The sequence below is a fragment of the Carettochelys insculpta genome, chromosome 28, assembly GCF_033958435.1.
Source record: "Carettochelys insculpta isolate YL-2023 chromosome 28, ASM3395843v1, whole genome shotgun sequence".
In the NCBI taxonomy this organism is placed as follows: domain Eukaryota; kingdom Metazoa; phylum Chordata; order Testudines; family Carettochelyidae; genus Carettochelys; species Carettochelys insculpta.
The window spans coordinates 16,722,382-16,749,193 of NC_134164.1; the positions used below are offsets into that span (position 1 = coordinate 16,722,382).

At 49.6% G+C, this 26,812-nt stretch overlaps 1 protein-coding gene across 2 annotated transcripts in view; it reads left to right on the forward strand.

Annotated features, from left to right (window-relative positions):
* Positions 1-26,812, forward strand: part of ARHGAP27 (Rho GTPase activating protein 27) — an 81,392-nt gene that overhangs the window by 1,671 nt on the left and 52,909 nt on the right. The window contains exon 2 of one of the 2 annotated variants that reach the window (XM_074978860.1): positions 18,138-19,001. In XM_074978860.1, the coding sequence (XP_074834961.1) occupies positions 18,198-19,001 (804 nt within the window). In that variant the 5' untranslated portion in view covers positions 18,138-18,197. Of the gene's footprint in view, positions 1-18,137; positions 19,002-19,150; positions 19,664-26,812 lie in introns of those variants that run through there. The other variant, XM_074978862.1, reaches the window with a different exon arrangement.

Sequence of the window (26,812 nt, forward strand, 5' to 3'; positions counted from 1 at the left end):
CCTCTTCTTGCCTTGGCCCCTGCCTTCCGGGGGTGGGGGGGAGCTGGGGCCCCCTCCCATGGTGGTTGGGGCGCCTATTGACCAAGAAGCCCCGTGCCTGGGGTAGGCCATATTCCCACCTCCTGCAGTATCTGGGGCAGGGTGGATGTGGAAGGAGAAGGGAGCAGGAGGCTGCCCGTCCTGGGGCATCATGTCTCTCTCAGGCAGGTTTCCTTGAACCCCTGGGTTGGAAGGGGGCATTAACCTGGGCCCCGCTTGCCTGACTGCCATTAGCAGGCTCCCCCTGGACAGAGGGACAAACAGGGTGAGGGCTGGCTTGGAAATTCCTCTGGCAGACACTGGGTGTGTTGCACAAGCCCGGCCTGGCTGGGCCGTCCACCTGCATCCTGCCTCTGCCCAGGGCTGCCCCCATGCATTCGGGCTCCAGTCGGCAGAGGCTGCACCCCAGGAGATTGAATCTCCCCACCCCTTTGACCTCAGCATTATCTTCTGTCCAATCGCTTGTTCAATCACGTTAAGCTTTCAGTCTCAATGACTTCCTGTGGCAGACAGTGCCACAGGCTCCCCACACGCTGGAGTCTGTCCTTTGCTGGGGTGGGGCAGTTGAACTGTGAGAGCCTTGTCCCTGGCGCTCGTGTGAGGAGACGGGGCGACCAGATGCGCCCATCTCAACCCAGCACTACGGCCAGACATGTGGCACAGCCCCTCCTTGCTGACAGCCCCGGCATTTCCGTCTCTGTGCAGGGAGGCGCTGCGTTCGTCTCTGAGCCCCACGAGAGATGGGCTGACCCATGGGGCTCCCTCTCCCCTGAGTGATGCCAGAGGCACATGCTGCTCTGCGCACATGGGTCCCTCTGGTACTGACCCAGCCGGGGAGGTGGGGGTAGGAACTGGCACCGAGCCACATTCCCCCAGTTCCGGATGGGCTCAGCAGGGACCGAGCCTGTCAGTACTGAACGCTCACCGGGCCCGGCTCTTGGAGAGGGCCAGGTGCAGATGCCAAGTGAGGGCCCTTGGGGTGCCTCCACTTTGGGGAATGCAGCATCAGTCTGACAGGTGGGGCCAGGGAGAGTGCCCCAGGCCAGGCTGATTGATGGGGGGCATGGCCAAGCACCCCCACTCCTGGATGATTGACAGGGGGTGGGGCCATGCATCCCCAGGCCTAGCTGATTGACGGGTGCCAAGTGCCCCTAGGGCTGGCTGCCTTCCAGGCAGGGCAGTAATAGAGCAACCAAGAGCTCTGTGCACTTTTGCAAATCAAACCCCGAGTCCCAGGAATTGAGGCAACCTTCAGGCCATGCACCCCAGGTCCTGTGCCAGGATAGGGCTCACATGCCCACCCGTGTCACCATTGCAGTTGTGCCCCGTCCCCAGGCCTGGCCCTGTGCAAAGGTAGCTGTGTAGGATCTCTGAGGTCCTGCACTCCCGAGGGCCCCTGGCCATGGGCTGCCCCACTGCAGCCAGGGGGTTGATGACCTCCAAATGTCCCTTCCAGCCCTAGGATTCCATGATTGTGGCTGTGCTTTGACAGTGCTCTCCCCGACCCTGCTGGCCCATCCTTCTGCTGGTGCAGCGAGAGCAGGGAGGGTTGGCCAGATCTGTGCCATTCGGGAACCACCAAGCTCCCAGCCAGGTCCTGTACACTGCTGAGCCAGCAGCCGGGGCTGCAGCAGGGCTGGGCTCCTCCCTGTCATGGCTAAGGGGCAGTAACAAGGTATGGGGTGCCGTGCTTAGGGCCCATGGTGCAGGAAGTGCTGGGCTGTAGCCTGTAATGGTCTGCCTGTTACCCTCACACACCTCTCCATGGATCACCCCCTCATAGTGACAGGGAGGCTTGCATATTCAGTGACACTCAGAGCAATGCTGCCGGGAGTCATGTACTCCTGTGGGGTCACCCATGGCAGAAAGTCATGGGCAAGGTTCTGGACAAAGTGAGATCCAAGAAGTCCTCAGTGACAAAGCAGATGGAGGATAACTGCATGATGGAGGTGAAACTGTTGTGCAATATTGGCCAACGAAGGCTGCAGCTGATAGAGGATATCCAATCATCGTGGTGGCCGTGCCATTGGTTACAAGTCCTCTATCTGTCAAGAGCGGCGTGGTGACTATAGTGCACCAGTCTCCCCACTTTAAAAGTCCCACACCAGCAACCTCCTGTTTTGGGAAAACAACACCTGCACAAGGCAGACATCCAGCGGCAATTTGTGAGTGGTGTGGGGAACAGGACAGTGAGAAGTTCCTAGTCACAGAGTGACACACTGGTGCTGGGTGTGTGATGCAGTTGTCTTGCTTGAGGACTGAGGCAGGTTGAGCATTTTGGCAGCTGCACCCATAACTTAGCAGTGCTTTTTAAGACCCTTTCTGCTCACTCCACATGAGGGGGCTAGAAAAGGTGGCCGAAAAGGAGGTGGTGCCACTGTTTCTCTTGGGTAGACAGCTGCATTCAGCAGGGTCACCATCACAACTGATGAAAATGTAAGAAACCTTTTAATTTTGAAACATACGTACCCTGGTCCCAGTGGAGAACTTGCACAGTGACCAGCCAGAGCAACCTGCAGTTATCACTGCTCGTGAATTGAGTCAGTTTAACATCAAAATCGCTGTCTTGTCCTAAGCTAGAAGAGCTGGTGAAGGAAAGGTGAAGGAGGAGAGAGGAGGATACACCTACTTCTGGAAGGGAAAATCTTTGGATGAACCTCCATTGCATGGAGTGGACTTTGCTATAAAGTACAAGCTCCTCAGGTGCCTCTCCGAGGTACCAGCTGGCATCAATAAGCCGCTCATGACACTCCCACTGTGACACTCTAAAAACCAACAGGCAACTACTGTGAGTGCCTATGCATGAACAATGGACGCTGATGAGGATGTAAAGCAAGATTTCTACTCTCACATGGAAACCATTTTATTGGAGACCCCTGGAGAAGGTAAGATCATTCTTCTGGGGGATTTCAATGCATGTGTTGGGCGAGGCTCAGACCTGTGGAAAGGAACAATTGGGAAAGGAGATGGCAAAAGTAACTCAAATGGAATTCTGCTCTTGACCAACTGTGGTGAACATGAACTTATCATGAACACCCTTTACTGACAAAAGAGCAAGTTGAAAACATCTTGGGGGACACCCATGGTCAAAGCACTGGCATTTTCTTGATTGGATCATAGTTTGTGCTTGAGATCTCAATGATGTACTTCGCACAAGAGCAATGACAAGTGCTGATGATTTCTGGACTGATCATCACTTTATAAGAGCCACAATGAAAATTAAGATCACCTCCAAATGGAAGCTGCAAAAGAAGCAGGTCAGACAGAAGCTGTAGGTTCAAGATCTGAAGGACTCATTAAACATGACCACTTCCAAGCAATCTTAGAAGAAAAGTTTCCATCAGCATTTTGAGAAGAAATCGAGGAACACGGGAGCCAGCTGCAAGCTGTAATCATCAGTGCCTGTGAGGAAACCACAGGCTGCCAAACCAGAAAACATCAGGACTGGTTTGACGAGAATGATGCTGAAATCAAACTCATCAGTAAGACGAGAATGGCATTTTGAACTTGGCAGAACAATCTAAATTGTAATACAAAGAGAGAAGCTCATGCCCTTGTGAGGACGGACATCCAGCGTAAAACCAGGGAACTCAAGAACAAATGGTGGACTGAGAAAGTGCAAGAACTCCAACATCTCACAGACATCCACAACACATATGGTTTCTTAAGCGCTATAAGGCTATCTATGGGCCAGCTTGTTATGACATGAATCACCTTCATGATAAAGATGGAACCACGCTTCTGAAAGGCAGGAAAGCCAATAATTCTCACTGGAAAGAACATATTGAAGATCTTCTTAACTGTAACTCCATGGTTGTGAATGAAGTCATTGAGTGAATATCCCACCAACCTCCTGGGTTTGAGCTTGGAGACCCTCCCAATGTGCATGAGGTACACAACACCATTAAGCAGATGAACAAGGCAGTAGGTCCAGATGGGATCCCAGATGAAATCTTTAAAGATAGTGGACCGGAGCTAATTTTGTAGCTTTACCTGCTCATCCTTGAAATCTGGATAATTGAGGAGATACCCAGTGAAATGAGGGGCACCCTTATTGCCACCTTCTTTGAGAAAGGATGTAAAACAGACTGTGAAAACTATTGTGGCGTTTCTCTCTTTGCCATAGTAGGCAAAGTTGTTGCATGAACCCTTGCAACTCAGCTTCTGTCCTTGTCAAAAGAAGTTCTACCAGAGCCACGGAGTGCTTTCCGCTGACATTGTGGAAATGATTGTCACAGCATGGCAGCTACAAGAAACGTGTCAGGAGAAAAACCAACCATTGTACACAGCTTTCACTGCTCTAACTAGAGCCTTTGATTCATTGAATTGCCATGGCCTCTGGATTGTACTTTCAAAGAGTGGATGTGCTGATAAATATATCAATGTCCTAAAGTTGCTTCATGACAACATGAAACCGACTGTTCTGAGCAGTACTGGCTCCAAGAGTGCCTCTTTCAAAATACAAACAGGAGTCAAACAGGGCTGCATCATCATCTTAGCTATGTTTGTGGCTTTTATTGCCATCATTTTTTATTTAATTGCTGGGGAGCACTCAGCTGGTGTTGAAATCATTTAGAGACTGGATGGAAAGCTGTTCATGCTTCACAGACTAAAAGCTAAGATTAAGGTTTCCACCACATCTGTCATCGAACTTCAGTAAGCTGATGACAACACAGTTTTTGCCCACTCTGGAAAGTTCTTCAAACTATCCTGAGCATGTTTGCTGACGTTTACACGTGTCTTAGTTTCAAACTCAACATCAGGAAGACCAAAGCGCTCCATCGGCCCTCTCCAAATGAGGTACCACACGTTCTGTCTATTAAAATCAATAGAGAAGTACTGGAGAATGTTGACCATTTCATCTGCCTTGGAAGTCATCTCTCATCTGAGGCAGGTAACAATGCAGAAATCTAACACTGTCTAAGCCATGCTGGTGCAGCCGTACAGCACAGCGTTTTTGAAGATCGCAACATTCGAACAGACACCGAGCTTCTTTATGAAGCCGTTATTCTCCCAACATTGTTGTGTGAATCTGAAACCTGGACAGCCTACACACATCATTTGAGAGGCATCGCCAACACTGCCTCTGTGGTGCAATGCAGAGACCTGGCCCTGCCAACATGCCCTGCACACAGAGCTCCACAGTGCAGGGACAGGAGCCGGACGTCCTTGTCAGAAGGGCTGTAGAGATGGCGACACTAGCTCCTCTTTTGTGATGGGACACTGCCATGTGCGACGAGCTCCACTGGCACCCCTGCGGAGACCAGAGGCCCAGACGCTGTGTGATGGTGGCAGCAGCTGGGCTCAGTCCCTTCACTTCTCTCAGGAGCAAGAGCTGAGGTAAAACCACACCCACCCATGGACACAGTGCCAGCATTTGGGGCCAGGGCTGCACCTCTACCCGGGTTATTGTCACTGACATGTCCTAGTTTCATGCATCCAAACTCTCCCTGCCATGGGCCAGTCGCTCCATGTCTGGGGCTGGGGAGATGCCCCAATCCAAAGGGTCAATATAGACATTTTGTCAGGGGTAAAGTCAGGAAGTTGGGAAATGCCCCATTCCAGTGTGCCAGTAAATCCAGGGAGCTGCCTGAGTGTTTTCTCTGTAGCGTCTGCCAGCGAGGCCTTGAGGGATCCCCCTCCCTGCCTGCGGAAGACCTGTGCCTGAGGAGGAGGAAGAGGCCTGGGGAGGACAAAGGGCCGAGTGGGGCAGTCTCTCCATCCAATGGAGAAGGGACGTGCAGGGAGGAGAAAGGCGGAGGTCCCAGAAGAACAAGAAGCAGAGGCTGCACCTGTCCACAATGGGGCTTCTGGGGAAGGCAGCCAAGTCTGGAAGACCCCCTACTGATTTGCAGGTCCAAAAATCCAGGATGCTTGCCTCTCTGCAGTCCTTGGAGAGCTGTGGGGTAGCAGCTCCCTGGTTCTCCACCCTGCCACACTCCCTGCACCCCCATACTGGATATGAGTAAACAGTGTGCCCTTGTAGCCAAGAAGGCTAACGGCATATTTGGGGTGCATTAGGAGGAGCACTTCGAGCAGATCTAGAGAAGTGGTTGGTCCCCTCTCTTCATCACTGATGAGGCCACATCTGGAATATTGTGTCCAGTTTTGGGCCCCCCAGTATGAAAAGGATGTGGACTTGCTGGAGCAGATTCAGCGGAAGGCAACAAAAATGATTAAGGGGCTGGAGCACATGACCTATGAGGAGAGGCTGAGGGATTTTTGGCTTATTTAGTTTACAGAACAGAAGGCTGAGCGGTGATTTAATAGCAGCCTTCAATTTCCTGAAGGGGTGTGCTAAAGAGGATAGAGGGAAGTTGTTCTCAGTGGTGTCAGATGGCAGAACAAGGAGCAATGGTCTGAAGTTGAACAGGAAGAGGTGTAAGTTGGATATTAGGAAAAAATACTTCACCAGGAGGGTGGTGAAGCACTGGAATGTTTTGCCTAGAGAGGTGGTGGATTCTCCATCCCTGGAGGTTTCTAAGTCCTGGCTTGACAAGGTCCTGGCTGGGAGGACTTAGATGGGGTTGATCTTGCTTAAAGCAGGGGGCTGGACTAGATGACTTCCTGAGGTCCCTTCCAGACCTAGGATTCTGTGATACTATGAGGCGCCACAGGCTACAGCAGTGCCCCTACCATGTAGGTTGAGGGACAGCAAGGAAAACCACAGTATCATGTACCCCGCCCTGTGAGGCCCACACGTCAGCCTGTGCAGCTACCACAGGCTGTGTTGTGTGCGTGTGCTGCCTTTTCACTTGCACAGTGACATTCTGGGACTTGGCGTGGAAGCTGTGAGTTGTGTGGCCTGGTTTCTGCTTGTTTTTCTGCCCTGGGTTTGCCGCTCAGTCAGTTTGTGTTCATGGAGAAGAAAATGCTCCTGGGCGGTACTAGTAACAGTCCCGTTAGTTAAGGTTGCTTAATACTTTTCATCCTAAGGCCGTGGTTTGGGTTGCTTATAACTTCACCCAAATTCAGGCTGAACACTTCCAGGCTGGGTCTCAGTTTGAGGCTGAGTTTTTTTTTTGGAAAGTTTCAGTTGTTTCTCAAAAAGAGGATAGGGTAAATATGCATTGTGTGGCCTGTGTTCAAACCAAACCCTTATAACATTTCATAGAATCATAGGGCTGGATGGGGCCTCAGGAGGTCATTGAGTCCAGCCCCCTGCCTAAAGCAGGATCAACCCTAATTAAAATCATCCCAGCCAGGACTTGGTCAATCTGGGGCTTAAAAACATCTGGGGATGGAGATTCCACCACTTGTCTCGGTAATGCATTCCAGTGCTTCATCACCCTCCTGGTGAAATAGTTTTCCCTAATATCAAACCTACACCTCTCCCTCTGTCACTTGAGACCATTGCTCCTTGTTCTGCCATCTGTCACCACTGAGGACAGCCTCTCGCCATCCTTTTTAGAGCCCCCCTTCAGGAAGTTGAAGGACGCTATCAAATCACCCCTCAGTCTTCTCTTGTGCAAACTAAATAAGCCCAAGTCCCTCAGCTGCTCCTCATAGGTCATGTGCTCCAGCCCCTTAATCATTTTCATTTGCCCTCCACTGGACCCACTCCAATGCGTCTACATCCTTTTCTGGAGATGCTCTTGCACCTCTGTTCTGTGATGCCTGAGGTGCTGGGCTGTATTCGAACTAGTGCATATGTGGGGTCGTGCTTGCAGGAGCACTGCAGGTTACATGCTGTGCTGCAGCTGCAGGGGACGAGCTAGCTGTGACTCCTGGGCAGCGCAGCAGTGCGCTAGTACAGCCGGTGTGGGAGGCCAGGCTGCAGGTTGCAGTCACTGGCCGATGATCAGTTACCCCAACTATGGAGCTGTCCCAGAATCTCAAAGGGCAACTAGCTCAGCTTTTAGTACCTGAATTTCCGTCTGAGCCCAAGTGTGCAAACACCAGGCGGGGGGGGGCGGTCATGCCAAAAGCTGTGCAGTGCTCTCAGCAGTTGAGAGTGGCTGCCCAGGGGACGAGCAGTCTGCCCTCTGGGCAGGACTTGGAGGAGGTGGTTGTTAAGGTCTGAGCTGCAGGGCTCACCTCTCAAGTTAAATGGCACTGATTTCTAGAGCGCTGCTCTCAGGAGTACCAGCCACCAGACAGGCTCCGAAGTCCCCACTGACTTTCCAAGGGGAGATCAAGTTCCACTTTTTGTCCGTCAGAGCTGGTGAGTGTCAGATGCTGGTGCATCAGGGCTCTGTGTTTCCCTAGGTACCACAGACAGGTCAGCGGGTCAAGCCTAGCAGCTGGGTCAGGAGGCCACCAGGGGCTGAACAGAACCATACAGCAATGGGGCCAAACTCAGCCCAGGTCTCCACCTGACTGCATCATCATCAATAATCGTGGGCTCAGCGCCCGTTGGTGTCTGATGCCTCTCTCACTATTTCCTTCCATCTTTCCCTGTCCAGTCCAGAGTGCTTTAGTTTCTGTAGACTAGCTCTGCACCAATCTACTACATCATCTATCCATTCTCTGTGGGGTCTGCCTCTCCTATTCGAACCATCCATTATGCCAGATATGAGGGTCTTGACTTTTCGTTCATTGTTCATTCTGCAGTTATGCCCAAATAGTTCAAGCTGCCATTTTATAACTTTCTGCAGCAGGTTCTCTTTTGGCTGTATCTTCCTCATTGGTGATCTTCTGCATCCATCCTATTCTCAGAATCTTTCTATAACAACACCTTTTGAACACCAATATTCTTCTTTTTGAATCTTTCATTATCACCCATGTCTCACATCTGTACAACATGCTGCTGAAAACACACGTTTCAAGACATTCAGCTTTGTTCTTAAGCTAATTGCTTTGCTTTTCCAGATCTTATCCATTGCTTTCAAACTGGCTCTTGCTTTCACTATTCTAGTCGCTATTTCCTTCTTACAGTAGATCATACGTTGCTCCCCAGATATCTGAACTTCTCTACATTTTCTAGTTCAATGCCTTCAACACTGATCTTCCTTCCTATTTCCTTATCTCCAAATACCATTGTTTTTATCAATGTTCATAATCAGTTAACACCTACACCATTTTCGCTAGCTTCTCCTCATCTTCCTCAATGATAACTATATTATCCGCAAACCTCAAGTTGTTAATTCTTTCCCCATGCACAGATATCCTTTCTATCTCTTCCTTGATCTTGTCCCTCGCTTTCTCCAGATGTGCAATGAAGATACTTGACGATGTTGGATCTCCTTGTCTCGTACCTCTACTTGTTTTAAACCAACTTCCCAACTCCCCTTATGTTCTCACCGCTGCCTCCGCATTATCGCTGATATCCTTCAACAACCATATCAGTCTTCTATGCACTCCATATAATTCCAATACTGCCCAAGTCACTTTATGCTCTATGCTGTCAAATGCCTTCTGAAAATCAACAAAGCAAGTGTATACATTTTTATTCTTTCATCGAGCTTTCTCCTCTATCAGTCTTAGTGCCAATATCCGCTGTCTGGTACTTCTATCTTTTCTGAAGCCCGCTTGCTCGTCTGCTATGTATTCTTCTATCTGCGATCTAAATCTCTCAGTCAGTATCATCATCAGCACCTTACCTAGATGACTCGTTAGGGTAATCATTCTGTAGTTCTTGCACTCCAATGTACTTCCTTCCTTGGGTATTGTCACTAGCACAGATCTTGTCCATTCCTTAGGTGCCTTCCCTTCTTTCCATGCTATATTACAGTCAGTGTATTTCCTGAATCATGTTTTCTCTGCTGTATTTGATCATCTTTCCAGTGATCTTATCTTTTCCAGGGCTCTTGTTGTTCTTTAGTCGTTTCACTGCTTTTTCTATTTCCTCCTTTGAAATATCGGTCTTGCTCTCGATGCTCGGGGGGATCTGTCCTTCAGTTCTTCAATCAGTCTCTCTGAGACACTCGGGTCCAACTGTGATTTGTATAGATCGGTGCATTATCTTGTCCATCGCTGCACAATCTTCTCCCTGTTCATGAGCACTTCGTTCTCATCTCTGATCGCCATCTGCTTTGGTTGCCATTTCCTATTAATATTCCTAATTGTTTTATACAACTCCCTGGTCCTACATTTGCCGTAATACCTCTCAATATCTTCACTTTGCTCCTCTAACCATTTCTCCTTCTCCTTTCTGGCTACTTTCCTTACCTCATTGCATTTCATCCTATATTGCTGTTCTGCCATCTCAGAAACATCTCTTCTGATCTTCAACACTCTCTTCAACACTGATAGAGGTATATAAAATCATGACTGGTGTGGAGAAAGTGAATATAGAAAAATTATTTACCTTTTCCCATAGTACAAGAACTAGGGGACACCAAATGAAATTGATGGGTAGTAGGTTCAAAACTAATAAAAGGAAATTTTTCTTCACACAGCGCACAGTCAACCTGTGGAACTCCTTGCCCGAGGAGGCTGTGAAGGCCAGGACTCTATTAGGGTTTAAAAAAGAGCTTGATAAATTTTTGCAGGTTAGGTCCATAAATGGCTATTAGCCAGGGATAAAGTATGGTGCCCTAGCCTTCAGAACAAGGGCAGGAGATGGATGGCAGGAGATAAATCACTTGATCATTGTCTTCTGTTCTCCTTCTCTGGGGCACCTGGCATTGGCCACCGTCGGCAGACGGGATGCTGGGCTGGATGGACCTTTGGTCTGACCCAGTATGGCCATTCTTATGTTCTTATGTTCTTATGTTCTCTTGAACCAACTTCAGTGTCTCCTGGGTAAACCACTTCTTATTGATCTTTTCTTCTTCTGGAGCATTTTGCTCAATTGCCTTTTCTATAGCAATGGCTATCCCTGCGACTCTTTTATTTAGGTCTTTTTCTGTGGCAATATTCTTTATCTTCTCTTTGAGTGCTGCTCTGTATGCATTCCCTGTTTCTTCCTCACATAGCCTCGCCCCGTCTCTCCTTTTTTTAAACTGTGTCTTACATTTTCTTTTGAGTTTTATCTTGATGTTTGCAACCACGAGACTGTGGTCTGTATCCGCTCTTTGGAAAGTTCGGCAGTGCTGTACTGATGTTATCCATCTTCTTATCAAAATCATATCTATCATGTTCTTGGACTTCCCGTTATTTGATCATCACATCTACTTCCTACAGTCCTTTTGTTGGAATCTCGTGTTGCAGATCACCATCTCATGCTCTGTAGCAAACTCTAGCAGTTTCTCACCTCATTCGTTTCTTTCTCCATATCCAAACATGCCCATGACTCTCACCCAACCTTCGTTATCTGTTCCAACCTTCACATTCCAATCTCCTCCGATGATCAACACATCTTTCTTTAGTATCTCCTCCACCGTCTTTGTCAAGCCTTTATAGAATCTCTTCCTCCATACGGTCCGACATGGGTGCATACCCCTGAATGACTGAGATGTTGAACGGTTTTACTTCGAATCTCACTACCATCATTCTTGCACTCACCGGTTTGTATTCTTGCACTCATCGGTTTGTATCCTAATAATGTTCTGCTAGCTATTTTGCTAAGAAGGAATCCAACTCCCGCCTCATGCTTCATTTTGTTTCCTGACCAAATTACTTCACAACCGCATATCTCTCCTGATGCTGTCCTATGCATCTCTGGGGGTGCATCTACACTTGCACTCCTCTTTCAAAAGAGGTATGCAAATGAGGTAATTTGAAAATGCAAATGATGTATACATTTGCATATAGAATCATAGAATCATAGAACACTAGGACCGGAAGGGGCCTCGAGAGGCCATCGAGTCCAGTCGCGTGCCCCGACGGCAGGACCGACCACTATCTACACCATCCCTGATAGACATTTATCTAATCTGTTCTTAAATATCTCCAGCGAGGGAGATTCCACAACTTCCCTTGGCAACTTATTCCAGTACTTGACCACCCTGACAGTTAGGAACTTTTTCCTAATGTCCAACCTAAACTTCCCTTGCTGCAGCTTAAGTCCATTGCCTCTTGTTCTCTCCTCAGAGGCCAAGAAGAACAAGTTTTCTCCCACCTCCTTATGACACCCTTTAAGATAGCTGAAAACCGCTATCATGTCCCCCCTCAATCTTCTCTTTTCCAAGCTAAACAAGCCCAATTCTTTCAGCCTTTCTTCATAAGTCATGTTCTCCAGACCTTTTATCATTCTAGTTGCTCTCCTCTGGACCTTCTCTAATTTCTCCACATCTTTCTTGAATTGGGGTGCCCAGAACTGGACACAATATTCCAGCTGAGGCCTAACCAGCGCAGAGTAGAGCGGAAGAATGATTTCTCGTGTCTTGTTCACAACACACCTGCTAATGCATCCCAGAATCATGTTTGCTTTTTTTGCAACAGCATCACACTGTTGACTCATATTTAACTTGTGATCTACTAGAACCCCTAGATCCCTTTCTGCTGTACTCCTTCCTAGACATTCTTTTCCCGTTCTGTATGTGTGAAACAGATTATTCCTTCCTAAGTGCAGCACCTTACATTTATCTTTATTAAACTTCATCCTGTTTACTTCAGACCATTTCTCCAATTTATCTAGATCATTCTGAATTATGACCCTATCCTCCAAGGTAGTTGCAACCCCTCCCGGCTTGGTATCATCTGCAAACTTAATAAGCGTACTTTCTATGCCAATATCCAAATCATTAATGAAGATATTGAACAGAACTGGTCCCAAAACAGACCCCTGCGGAACCCCACTTGTTATGCTTTTCCAGCGGGATTGAGCACCGTTAACAACTACTCTCTGGATACGATTAGCCAGCCAGTTATGCACCCACCTTATTGCAGCCCCATTTAAGTTGGACTTGCCTAGTTTGTCGATAAGAATATTATGCGAGACCATATCAAATGCTTTACTAAAGTCTAGGTATACCACATCCACTGCTTCTCCCTTATCTACGAGTCTCATTATCGTGTCAGAAAAAGCTGTCAGGTTGGTTTGACATGATTTGTTTTTTACAAAACCATGCTGGCTGTTCCCTATCACTTTACTACCTTCCAAGTGCTTGCAGATGACTTCCTTAACTACCTGCTCCATTACATTTCCTGGCACAGAAGTTAATCTGACTGGCCTGTAATTTCCTGGGTTGTTCTTGTTCCCCTTTTTGTAGATGGGCACTATATTTGCCCTCTTCCAGTCTTCTGGAATCTCTCCTGTCTCCCATGACTTTCCAAAAATGAGAGCTAACGGCTCAGCTACCTCTTCTATCAGCTCCTTGTATAAATGTGCATATTTGGCACCTCATTTGCATATTCTAATTTCAAATGAGCTTCTTTTGAAAGAAGAAGGCCAGTGCAGACGCTGCTCTTTAGAAAGTAAGTCACATCTTCAAAAGTATCCTTCTTCCCATTAAATAAAGCAAAGAAGGATTCTTTCGAAGATGGGTTTACTTTTGAAAGAACAGCGTCTACACTGGCTTTCTTCTTTTGAAAGAAGCTCTTTTGAAATGTGAATATGCAAATGAGGTGCCAAATACGCACATTTATACATCATTTGCATTTTTGATTTACCTCATTTGTATATCTCCTTCACAAGAGGAATGGAAGTGTAGATGCACCCTGCCAGTCCAAGTATATCACATTGGTATCTCTCCATCTCCTTCCGAAGCAGCTCTAATTTTCCAGTTGCCCATAGTGTTCGAACGTTCCATATTCCAATGGATAGCATATGTATTAGCTGTAATTTTCTTTCAATAGCCAAATTATTGACCCAGCCCCGATCACTCGATAGGTATCGTGGACCTTGTTTATCCGGGCGACATCTGAGCTGGCATCTTTTAACATTTAGTTGTACTGGCATCAGATTTCATTTGTATTGTTGTTCAATGGTCAGCGCATCGACACACATCTGACCAACCCTCCTCCATCATCCAGGCTTGGGACTGGCATGGAGCTTGCAGTGGCTTCATGGCGGAGTTCACCTGACTCCGGGTGATGCCAATGGGAAGGGAGTTGTACCTCAGGAGCTTAGCAGAGTTGTGGGTGGCCCAGAGGTCTGAGTATGAAGTTGGACCCAAGACAGCTGAGTTCATTTCCCTGTTGTGGACCATTGTGATCACCCAGTTGGACCTCCTGGATATCCCAGGCCAGAGACCAGTCACTCAATCATACCTAGAGCAAAGCTGCTAGAGAAGCAGCCAGTGATGGAGAATCCACCAGATGCTTCCATGAACTGTTCCCCTGGGTAATGTGGGTGCAGCTGGAGGAGGGGCAGGGGAGCTCATTGCCCCTTAGCCCCAAAACTGCAAACTTTGGGTAGGCAACCTGCGTGTGCAATGCAGAGTTCTCCATATGAGACTGAGCCTGCCCCCAGTTTGTGTCTTTAGTCAAGGAGTCAGAATTTAGCTTATAAACAGAGCGATTCACAGGGATAAGGTAAGAAAGGGCTGTTCCCGTGTTTCTGAAGTGAAACGGTCCATTCAGAGTTTGGTGAACTTCACAAAGTAAGTGGCTGAAATGACAGAGTAACTGTACAAGTTTCCGCATTTGTTTCAATTGTAGGATTCCAGTGGTGGTAAGTAAGATGTTATTAACAGCATTCTGCGAGAGGGTAACTGCACTTTCACACAAAGGAATCATAGAATAGAATAGAATCATAATAGAATAGAATAGAAAAGGAATCATAGAATAGAATAGACCAGCATCTGAAGAAGTGAGTCTGTGCTCACGAAAGCTCATGCTCAAAACTTTTCTGTTAGTCTATAAGCTGCCACAGGACCCTTCGTTGCTGTTATAGAATAGAATAATAGAATCCTAGGGCTGGAAGGGACCTCAGGAGGTCATCGAGTCCAGCCCCCTGCCTAAAGCAGGATCAACCCCAACTAAATCATCCCAGCCAGGACTTGGTCAATCCGGGACTTAAAAACCTCTAGGATGGAGATTCCACCACCTGTCTCGGTATAACAGTGCTTCACCACCCTCCTCAGGAAATAGTTTTTCCTAATGTCCCACCTACACCTCTCCTTCTGTAACTTCAGACCATTGCTCCTTGTTCAACTCTAGCTGGCTGTCAGTGAGGGATGTGACATAGGTCCACAGGAGAAGCTATTGGCTCCATTGGAGAAGATGGGGATTAATATGAGCACTGAAAGGAGAAAAATGAAGTGGTTAGAGGAAAGCCTACCTCATGTCAGACAGAAAGGTGAATTTCAGGCGAGACGCTGTTACTAGTAGAGTTCTCAGGAATCACTCTTGACTTGATTTAAACCCTTGTACTCTGGGTGGAGCACAGGTCATCTGCAAGTCTCCTCCACTTCATTCTGTCATGGGACAAAACTTCTAGCTGGCTCCAGGAGTACCCTGTTGTTGTCCTTCAATCCCACTAGACCTTTTCCACATTGGCCGAGGTCTTCCTCTTTTGCGTCTTCCTTGCGGATTCCATGTGAGAGCTTGATGGACTATGCTGGATGATAAGTATCAGAGAGATGGCCATGTTAGTCTGTATCTTCAAGAACAACAAGAAGTCCTGTGGCACCTGATAGACTAACAGATATTTTGGAGCATAAGCTTTTGTGGGCAAAGACCTGCTTCCTCAGATGCATGGGGGGAGGGTTTCAGAGGGGTATTTAAAGACTGGGGTCCCAGTAAAAGTGGGAGCCCCAGCTGACATAAATCAGACATGAGGAATGGTAATGTACAGAAATCTGTGGGAGAGCACTTCAATCTCCCTGGACACTCAGTAACAGATTTAAAAGTAGCAGTCCTAAAACAAAGACATTTCAAAAATCAAATGGAGAGAGAAATCTCTGGACTGCAATTTATTTGCAAATTTGACTTCATCAGCCAAGGATTAAACAGAGACTGGGAGCGGCTTGCCCCTTACAAAAACATCTTCTCTGCCCAGGATGTTAATATTTCCCCATTAGATTCTGACAATGGGCCCATATCCTCCTGTCTGATCTGACTTGTTTTTTTAACTCTTTTGGTACACACTTCTGATAAGGGGCTATTTCCACCTTGCTGAATAGACCTTGTCAGTTCTGCCTCCCCCCCTTTTACTGGGACCCCACTCTTTAAATACCCCTCTGAAATCCACCCCCAACTCATGCATCTGATGAAGCGGGTTTTTGCCCATGAAAGCTTATGCTCCAAAATATCTGTTAGTCTATAAGGTGCTACAGGACTTCTTGTTGTCTATGCTGAACGATGGTTTTCTGAGAGTGTGTCCTAGCCACCCCCACTTTCTTCTCTTGATTTCAATGTCAATAGGTCCTTGTCCTGCTCTGTTCCAAAGCTTCTCATTTGTGACCACGTCTTGCCATATGATGTGAAGGAAGTACCTCAGGCATCTGTGCATGAATGTCTGTAGCTTGTGAGCTGAAGACTTTTTTGTGTGCCAGGTCTCACATTCATACAAGAGCACGATCATCACATTTGTGTTGAAGAGCCACAGTTTCATCTTCGCAGATATTATTTGTGAACTTCATATGGGATGCAGAGTCTTGAATGCAGCTTTTGCTTTCCTTATGCTGGCACTGATAGCCTTTTCTGTTCCTCCATCTCTGCCCATAGTACTCCCCAAGTAGGTGAACTGCTCCGCATCTTCCAGCTCATCCCCTCCCAGGCTACGTCTATACTAGCCCAAAACTTCGAAATGGCCATGCAAATGGCCATTTTGAAGTTTACTAATGAAGCACTGAAATACATATTCAGCACCTCATTAGAATGCCGGCGGCCGTGGCACTTTGAAATTGAAGCAGCTTGCCGCCGTGCAGCTCGTCCAAACAGGGTTCCTTTTCGACAGGCCCCCTGCAACTTGGAAATCCCCTTATTCCTATCTGCTGTTAGGAATAAGGGGATTTCGAAGTTGCCAGGGTCCTTTCTTTGTCCTTACAGACAAAGGAGCCCCGTCTGTAAGAGCCGCGTGGTGGCGAGCTGTGTCAATTTCAAAGTGCCGTGGCTGCCGGCATTCTAATGAATTGCTGAATATGTATTTCAGTGCTTCATTAGTAAACTTCGAAATGGCCATTTGCATGGCCATTTCGAAGTTTTGGGCTAGTGTAGACACGGCCCCAGTGTGGTAATGTTTTCTGCCTGGTTGATCCTCATTGTCTTATCCATTCCCATGTTAATGCTCAGTCCAGTCACTGAGGCAGTTTTAGGTATTGTTGTGACCTTTTCTTCCATGCTTTCATGTTGGTGTGAAAAGAGAGTGCCAGCATCAGCAAAATCCATGTCCTTCAGCTGTTTGAAAAGTGTCCACTGAATGCCCCGTTGATGACCATCTGAACAACTTAATTTAACTTTTTATTGCTGACCTTGAGAAGTTCCGAGAGGGAAGGTCTGATGCGATGCCTATCATGGCACATGGCCCTTCAGCCTGTCTCCCTACAGCTGGAGGCAGGACACTAGATGGGGAGGGCTCTGAGTCACTACAGGGAATTAATTGGTCCCAGATAGCTGTTGGTGGGTCCTGTTCGCATACTCAGGGTCTAGCTGATTGCTCTATTTGGGGGAGGGAAGGCATTTGCCCCCTAGGTCAGATTGGTAGCGACAGTATGTATGTGTGGGGCTGGTGCTAATGCTCTGCTGCAACATGGGCCATGAGTCACTTGCAGGTTTAAACTAGAGGAAGAAGGGAATTCTCTGTAACGTGAAGTGTTTAACCCATGATTTGAGGACTTTGGTAACTCAGCCCAAGGCTCGGAGTCTCTCGCGGGAGTGGGCGGGTGAGATTCTGTGGCCTGCAGCATGCAGGAGGTCAGGTGAGGTGTTTCTGATGGTCTCTTACTTGAGTGAGATGCTGCATAACTGGTGTGTTATGGGGTACTGGGCCCTCAAAGGACTTACCACCAGCTATCAGAAGATGTTAATATGAGGGTGAGTGGGGCTAAAGGTTATTTAATTTTGTTTTTGGCTGTAAGAAATGGATACAGGGCTTCTGCCAGGGATTTCTTAGCTACATGCAGCTTGCTGGGTCATGGTTAAAGCTGCAGCCCACTTTCCATGCATGGCCCTGTTGGTCTGACTGGAGCCACCACCGAAATACAGCCCTCAGACTATATTTGCTCTTTAATTCCCTACCCCATGAAAAGGTGACATTTAGGTTCAGCTGAAACCAGGTCTTCTGGAGTACAGCTGGTGGCTGAAAGAGCTGCCCCAAAGCCCCAGGGGAAGCAGGTGCTGGCAGGGATGGCCTGGTGTCACCTTGTCCTCTGATTTGTGTCTTTCAGGCAGAGGAATCGAGCCCTTCCCAAGCCGTGGCTGCCCAGTGCAGCTGTCCTTGGCCAGACATGGAGCTGGCAGGCACACCAGACGAGGTGTATGTCCTTGTGGAGTATGAGTTTGAGTACGTGACCAAGGATGGGACACTCATTTCCATAAAGCCCAACGAGCGGTACATCCTGCTGAGGAGAACAAACAGCCACTGGTGGCATGTTCAGAAGAGGAAGGACACCCGGCCCTTCTACATCCCGGCAAAGTATGTGAAGGAGCTGCCCCCGATTGGCCAGCCCAGGCCTGTGTGGGAGCTGCTCCCAGAGGCCCCCGAGCCTATCTCTAGGGACACCTTGGACAGAACTGGCCTACAGCCTGCTGGAGCTGGCCAAGAGCAGCCTTTGGCCTACACGCAGCCAGAAGAGCTGTACACAGGGGATCCCAGGGACCCTGACATTCCCATGGGGGATAAGGGCTTGTGGTCGGGCTCGGGAACTTTGCAGCCCATGGTCAAAGACAATGGCTTTGGCAGCGAGCCCCCGACTCGAGCCGTGGGACAGGGTAAAGGCTCCCGGCCGGTGCTGAGCTCGTTCCAAAGCCCTTACTGTGCCAAGAGGAGCAGCTGCTCTCCGGCACTGTGCATCTCTCCCATGGTGAACGTGCACCCCACGCTGTCCCTGGATGACCTGGCCAGGTTCCCCCCCGCCCACCAACTCAGCGTCAGTCACATGGGATCACGTAGGACTGGGGCTGCAGCGGGAGCTGGGCTTTTCCCTCACTCTCTCAGCAAGAGCTGCTCTGAGAACATTTACGACTCCATCAAGAACCTGGAGAGACAGGAGCAGGCAGCTACGCGGGCAGAGTCCAGCCAGTCAGCCCAGGTGAGTGACACAGCTCACGAAGGGGAACGCAGGTTGGCGGATCAGACTGGGAGTCAGGACTTGGGGGTCCCTGGGCTGACTTGGCCACCTTGGGTGTGTCTCGCCATGCGGGCTCACCAGCATCAGGGGATGAGGACTGTGCTGCTTATGTCATGACATAGGTCCTGAAGCCCTCAGGAAAAGAACCACCCAGCCTTTGTCTTCTGCCAAGCCCGGGAGGACACCCTGAGACGGCTGCTCTGGGCTTCCTATGGGGCATCCCTTACTTATTTCTTCAGCCCTGTGTCGGTCTGGTCTGCTGCTGGGCCCTGCAGTCAGCTCCCCTGCTCCAGGCAGTGCACCACCTGGCACATTACAAGCTCGACTTGTTCTGCCTGCAGAGCTTGTGTATCTGCCCAGAGACAGACTCAAGCCAGAGATCTCAGTGCATGAGCCTTTACAGTTTGAGCTAAGGCTTTAGAAGCTCATGCGCTAAGCTCCAGAGGTCACATGTTGAAGTCCACCTGTTGGCAGTTACATTTGCACCTGCTGCGCTGGCACAATACCCTGTATGTCCCTTCAGAACCCCGAGGAGTGCCCTGCCCTTGTGGGGCATGAACTGGGCCAGCGGGAAGCGCTCAAGCCTGCCCGGCAGCCTGGACACTCACAACCAGCCAAACAGGGTAGGTCACCCCTGAGTGTCTGTAGCCACTGCCCTGCTCAAGCAGCTCCAGCCTCTGCAGCCCACCAGCAAACCCCAGCCACTGCCAGATGCCTTTGGTTATGAGGCGCAGGGGGACTCCAACACATTCCCCCTCCTGAAGTCTTCCTTCCTCCCAAAACGTGTGTTCTACACTGGCAGCCCCTCCCCCACCTTAATGGAGTTACCCTCAGTTCCCATCACTGGCTGGCCCCCCCTTGGCATCCTTCACGGAGTTACCCTCCCCATGTTCCCCCCCAATTCTCATCACTTCCCGGACCCCTCGCTGCCTTCTTCACTGAGTTACCCGCCCCCGGCCCCATTTCCCATTGCTGGCCAGCCCTTCTCTGCAAGAACCCTGATCCCACAATGGCCATCCCCTGCCCTGCTCCTTTTCACTGTGGGCTCTGCCATTGGCCCAGGCTAAACTGGAGCTGGGCTGTAGTAAGAGAGGCACAGGGAGCCCAGGCTGCTGAGACGAGCCTCAGACCCTCCACCTACCTAGGATGAGCAGCTGGGGGCCCCTGGCCTGTGTCTCTACTCTCCAGGGTGAGCCACCCACAGCCGGTGGAGGGTCTGGGGCAGCTCAGACCGCGCCAGCTCTTTATGGCTCTTCTGGGAGGTGTCTTCTCCAGCCTTCCAGTCACTCTGGTGCCTTCTCACTGCAGCCAGAGTGGCGGAATGGGGGGCCAGGAGCCATGGCACCATCACTTTTAAAAGCCCAGGGAGGTGCCAAGGCTCAGACCTGCCAGGCCCAGAGAGGTGTTGGGGCTGTGAACTGCCAGGCCCAGAGAAGTGCTGGGGCTGTGAACTGCCAGGCCCAGAGAGGTGCCAGGGCTTGGAGCTGCCAGGCCTAGAGGTGCTCGGGCTCAGCTCTGGCACAAGTTGAGCTCTGGTTCCAGGACTGAGGTTGCCTTGATGCTGCCGGGTGCTTGCTTTGCAGAGTCAGACCCTGTTTCACTGGCCAAGATCGAGACCTGCATGAGTAGCATTGCAGCCCCTGCTGGGCCCCCATGAAGGGCTCCAGCACTGCCCTGTACAGGACAGGCAGGCCAGAGGAGGCAGCTGTTCACACGCTGGCTGACCGTGGTGCTCCGTTTGTCTCTGCTGGTTGCAGGCTGGGGGGTGGTGGAACCTGCTAGAGGTCAGCACTGGTGCCATTCACCTTCACCCTGCCCTGAGATGCTCCAGGACAGTGCCTGGCCTCAGAGCTGGCCCATCCATAGGATGAAGTGGGATGGGCGCCCATGGCTCTGCAGCAACCGCCTCAACCGTCCTATGGATGGGAGGGGCTGGGGACTGTGAGGCCTGGCACGGCAGCGGTGGGGTCGCCCCCCACTCACTACTTGAGTGGCAAGAGCTCAGCACCCGCACCACCCTGCAAGGCTACTGCACTTTGCGTCTCCTGCTTCCCTGGCCCCAGGGCCACCACAGAGAAGCGAGGCACAGTTGGGCAGAGTGGGGTGCAGTGGGGCAGGGTGATGAATGGGGGGCGACCCTGCTGCTGTGGAGCCAAGCTCCATAACACCCCCCGGCGGCATTGCTTGGAGGGCAGGGGCAGAGCATGGGTAGGGGGTTGCTCTGGGCCTCACACCTGGGCACTTGGGGCTTTTGCCTTGCCCTCCCCCCACCCTCCTGCCCCAGGACAGCCCTGCCTGTCACTGAGGCTCTGATGAATGGAGAGACGCAGAGCCATTCCAGCCAGTGATGGGGGCACAGCTCCTTCCTGCTCCACTCGACCTGCCTGCTGCCTGGCCCACAAGCAGGTGCCCCTCTGCCCTGGGCAGGAAGTCCTGCCCATTGGAGTCCCCTCTGGCCTGCAAATCAATGAGCTGTAACAGGTCAGACTATCATTCCTACTGTTCACCTGAACACGATCCAAAGCTTGTGCATCCGCCCCCCCATTGGGCTGGCCGCCCAGTGCATGGCTCACAGCTTCGGACAGGATCTGCGGCATGTGGCAGGCCCTAAAGACAATCCCGGGATCAACCATGTCGTCCTGAGCAGAGCAGCTGGAGCGGGGCGTGTTGTACAGGAGCTGACTGAGGCAGGCACCCCTCGGCTGCCAGGCCGTTCCCATCCATGCCCTGTTTTCAGCCGCATGGAGCTGTCTGACAGCTGCACTAGTCCAGCCTGGCTGCTCTGGCTGGCAACCCTTAACAAATCTAATGGTGACCCATGTTTGGGTCCTGACCCATAGGCTGGGAATCCTTGCTCTACATACATACAGGGCATCTGATTTCTGGTGCCAAACTATTCAAATACATCAGGAACGTACCTAAACTCAACTGGTTTATGTAACGTTACAAGCACTTGGAACAAATCAGAGACTTTTACACATATTTTAATGGGAAATTTGGGAACCAATTGTGCTCATGCAGCAAGGGATGAGTGTATTGGGAATGTAATGGAGTAGGAATAAAGGCACAGGAAGATTAAGTGATTTTCCCAGAGCCATGCAGGAAGTCTGTGGCAGAGTCAGGAATCAAACCAGGTCTTTTGACTCCTAGTCCACTGCCTTACCCACAAAACTATCTTCCTCCTCTTTGTAAAGATGCAATACAGGGAAGTTGTTTTCAATTTCCTCAGCGATTTAGGACCACAAGTCTGCCTGTGGACAGCCAAGCAGACATAGACATTTCTGAGCTTTTGAAAATCCCACTCGACAACATTTCAGTGTTTTTGTACTTTACACGTGTGCTTTGGACTCAGAAGTAAAAGCAACTTATGTTTCTTACAGTGGTGGGTGGGGACCCTTTCTGGATGGCAGGACCCACATAAGTGAGACACAAAAACACACCCAACTCCCTCCAACCGAAACAAAAAGAACAAATTAAAATTTACTTAGAAAAATTAGATGCCTGCAAATCACCAGGGCCTGATGAAATGCATCCTAGAATCCTCAAGGAGCTGATAGAAGAGGTATCTGAGCCTTTAGCAATCATTTTTGGAAAATCATCGGAGACGGGAGAGATTCCAGAAGACTAGAAAAGGGCAAATATAGTACCCATTTATAAAAAGGGGAACAAGAATAACCCAGGAAACTACAGGCCAGTCAGCTTAACTTCTGTGCCAGGAAAGATAATGGAGCAGGTCATTAAAGAAATCATCGGCAAGCAATTGGAAGGTGGTGAGGTGATAGGGAACAGCCAGCATGGTTTTGTTAAAAACAGATCATGTCAAACCAATCTAATAGCTTTCTTTGATAGAATAACGAGCCTTGTGGATAAGGGAGAAGCGGTGGATGTGCTATACCTAGACTTCAGTAAAGCATTTGACACGGTCTCACATAATATACTTATCAATAAACTACGCAAATACAACTTAGATGGGGCTACTATAAGGTGGGTGAACAACTGGCTGGGTAACCGTACCCAGAGAGTAGTTATTAATGGCTTTCAATCTTGCTGGAAAAGCATAACTAGTGAGGTTCCGCAGGGGTCTGTTTTAGGACCGGTTCTGTTCAATATCTTCATTAACGATTTAGGTATTGACATAGAAAGTACACTTATTAAGTTTGCAGTTGACACCAAGCTGGGAGGGGTTACAACTTCTTTGGAGGATAGGGTCATAATTCAAAAGGATCTGGATAAACTGGAGAAATGGGCTGAGGTAAACAGGATGAAGTTTAATAAGGACAAATGCAAAGTGCTGCACTTAGGAAGGAACAATCAGTGTCACACATACAGAATGGGAAAGGACTGCCTAGGAATGAGTACAGCAGAAAGGGATCTAGGGGTTATAGTGGACCACAAGTTAAATATGAGTCAACAGTGTGATGCTGTTGCAAAAAAAGCAAACATGATTTTCGGATGCATTAACAGGTGTGTTGTGAACAAAACACGAGAAGTCATTCTCCTGCTCTACTCTGCGCTGGTTAGGCCTCAGCTGGAGTATTGTGTCCAGTTCTGGGCACCGCAGTTCAGGAAGGATGTGGAGAAATTGGAGAGGGTCCAGCGGAGAGCAACGAGAATGATCAATGGTCTAGAGAACATGACCTATGAGGGAAGGCTGAGAGAATTGGGCTTGTTTAGTTTGGAAAGGAGAAGATTGAGGGGGGACATGATAGCAGTTTTCAGGTATCTAAAAGGGTGTCATAAGGCAGAGGGAGGGAACTTGTTCTTCCTTGCCTCTGAGGATAGAACAAGAGGTAATGGACTTAAATTGCAGCAGAGGAGGTTCAGGTTGGACATTAGGAAAAAGTTCCTTACTGTCAGGGTGATCAAACACTGGAACGAATTGCCAAGGGAGGTGGTAGAATCTCCATCACTGGAGCTATTTAAGAAGAGGTTAGATAGATGGCTTTCAGGGATGGTCTAGAAAGTGCTTGGTCCTGCCGTGGGGGCAGGGGGCTGGACTCGATGGCCTCTCCAGGTCCCTTCCAGTCCTACTATTTTATGATTCTATGAAAAACAAACAACAAAACAAAAACACACACTGAACTGATGTGCCCAAATTGAAGAACAAGTATACACCCACTTCCCTTGTACGCTACCCCAGAGCCAACAGGGGCCCTAGCTAGGAGATTCTGGGGGCTTCCCAAGGCTGTACGTAATCTCTTCCTGGGGGACTTGAACCTGGACCCTCTAGAGCTTAGGTCAGGCACCTCTACAGTTTGTGTTAAAGGCCAGGGTCTGCTGAACTTAGGCTATAAAGGATACATTCTTTTGCTGTGATGTGGTGTGGGTCCCACTATGCAGAACAGTTAAACACACATAGGTGCATGGGTTAGATAACGTTCCTGCAAGGCTTTTTGTTCTAATGCCAAAGGAAAATTTGAACAAGCAAAACCCTACCCATGAACACCCCCTCTTCCCTGGGACAAATGGGCTACGTCTACACGTGAAGCCAACATCGAAATAGCTTATTTCGATGTAGCAACATCGAAATAGGCTATTTCGATGAATAACGTCTACACGTCCTCCAGGGCTGGCAACGTCGACGTTCAACTTCGACGTTGCGCGGCACCACATCGAAATAGGCGCTGCGAGGGAACGTCTACACGTCAAAGTAGCACACATCGAAATAGGGATGCCAGGCACAGCTGCAGACAGGGTCACAGGGCGGACTCAACAGCAAGCCGCTCCCTTAAAGGGCCCCTCCCAGACACAGTTGCACTAAACAACACAAGATACACAGAGCTGACAACTGGTTGCAGACCCTGTGCCTGCAGCATAGATCCCCAGCTGCTGCAGAAGCAGCCAGAAGCCCTGGGCTAAGGGCTGCTGCCCACGGTGACCATAGAGCCCCGCAGGGGCTGGAGAGAGAGCATCTCTCAACCCCCCAGCTGATGGCCGCCATGGAGGACCCAGCAATTTCGACGTTGCGGGACGCGGATCGTCTACACAGTCCCTACTTCGACGTTGAACGTCGAAGTAGGGCGCTATTCCTATCTCCTCATGAGGTTAGCGACTTCGACGTCTTGCCGCCTAACGTCGAAGTTAACTTCGAAATAGCGCCTGATGCGTGTAGACGCGACGGGCGCTATTTCGAAGTTGGTGCCGCTACTTCGAAGTAGCGTGCACGTGTAGACGCAGCTATGGTTCCTTAAACACTGATCCACGCTAGGTGGCACCTTTTCCTCTGCCAGTGGGAACCACTGGGTCAGCAAGATGGGCATGTCCTGGACTGACTATGGCACAGAGCAAAGCCAGCAGAGGGCAGAGCATTGAGTGGTGCTGCCCGCTGGCAGGTGAGGCCAAGAGGGAATTTTACCAGACTGAGTTTAGGGTAGACGCAGACCCAGTACAACTATGGCTGTTATACCAGACTAGCCTCACCCAAGGTAGCTTATACCCCCTAAACAAATCACGAGAATATAGAAACAAGCCGTCCTGGAGTACCTTAAAAATGAACAATTTTATCTGCTAGGTAATGAAGTTTCCTGGGTGAGACTCACTTCAGTGGATTATATCCACAGCTGAAGAACCACGAAAGCTCCTTACCTAATAAATAAAATTGTTATTCTCTAAGGCGTGACCGGAGCGCCTGTTTTTGTGAGGCTACAGACGAACATGGCTCCCCCTCTGCGACTAGAATACAAAACCATTCCAAGAGCAGTTCCGAGCCCCCCAGCTCAGTGGCGACCTACATGTCTCCACTGGGGCCTTGCCCGAATAACAGCCCTGAAGAGGAACAGTGCTGGACAAGAGGTAAGACTGGTGCAAGTGGGCATTCTTCAGTGCCAACAGGCTGGCATGAGTCTGGCAGCCTCATAACTTCAGTGTCGGTGACACTTAGCGGTGAAAGCCAAGAAGTGCCAGGATCCCCCCCCTTCCTTTGGTGTGCATGCAGGGTCAGTGCTCAGGGCACTGCATCCCGCCAAGGGCTGGCTGACTGCCTTTGGCCACTGTGGCCAGCCTGAAGTGCCCACAAGTCAAAGGCCCCAAGCCCCAACTAGCAAGTCTGTCTTACAGGCAATGTGGGACAGTCCCAGGCATGTAATGCTATAAACAAAACCCTGGGCTCAGTGAACGATCTGGTTGCCAGCAGATGGACTCTGAGGTCTGGAGGAATAGTGTCATGGAGTGCGGGGGGGGGGGGGGGGGGGGGGGGGCGGCCCTGCACTCCGCCCACAGCCAGATGTGACTCTTATCCAGCAGACAGAACAGACGAGTTACAAGGCGACAGGGACATAGTGTAGAACAGACTTGTCAGAAGCCAGAAGCCATCAGTACAATCCATCTTGCACAGAGGGGGTCCCCAAGCCAGGCTCTGGCCTCCTTCCTCCCTCTGCGATCAACTAAGACTGCCTCCCTCCCCAACTGCCCAGTTCCAATTCAAACCAGCCAGGCCCCTCTGCTCTCCTTTGTCCTGTTTCTAGAGAAGAAAGCTGTCACCTGGTTGCCTAGGTTACAAAAGGCATGAGGGCCAATGTCTGTGTGAGAAGTCATCACACCAAAACTCCCATCCCCACTATGCACTGGTGCCGTGCCTGGGGAAACTGATGCACTCACCTTGGGTTACTACAAAGCACCAGGAAACACATACAACCCAACCAGGAGAAAAAAATCCTCACACAGCCCAGATAAAGTGGGTCTTTACACTCCAATAAATCCATTGGTCTATAAGGTGCCACAGGTCTTCTCATTGATTTCACACCCCCCCCAACTTCATCACAAATGGTGAAGAA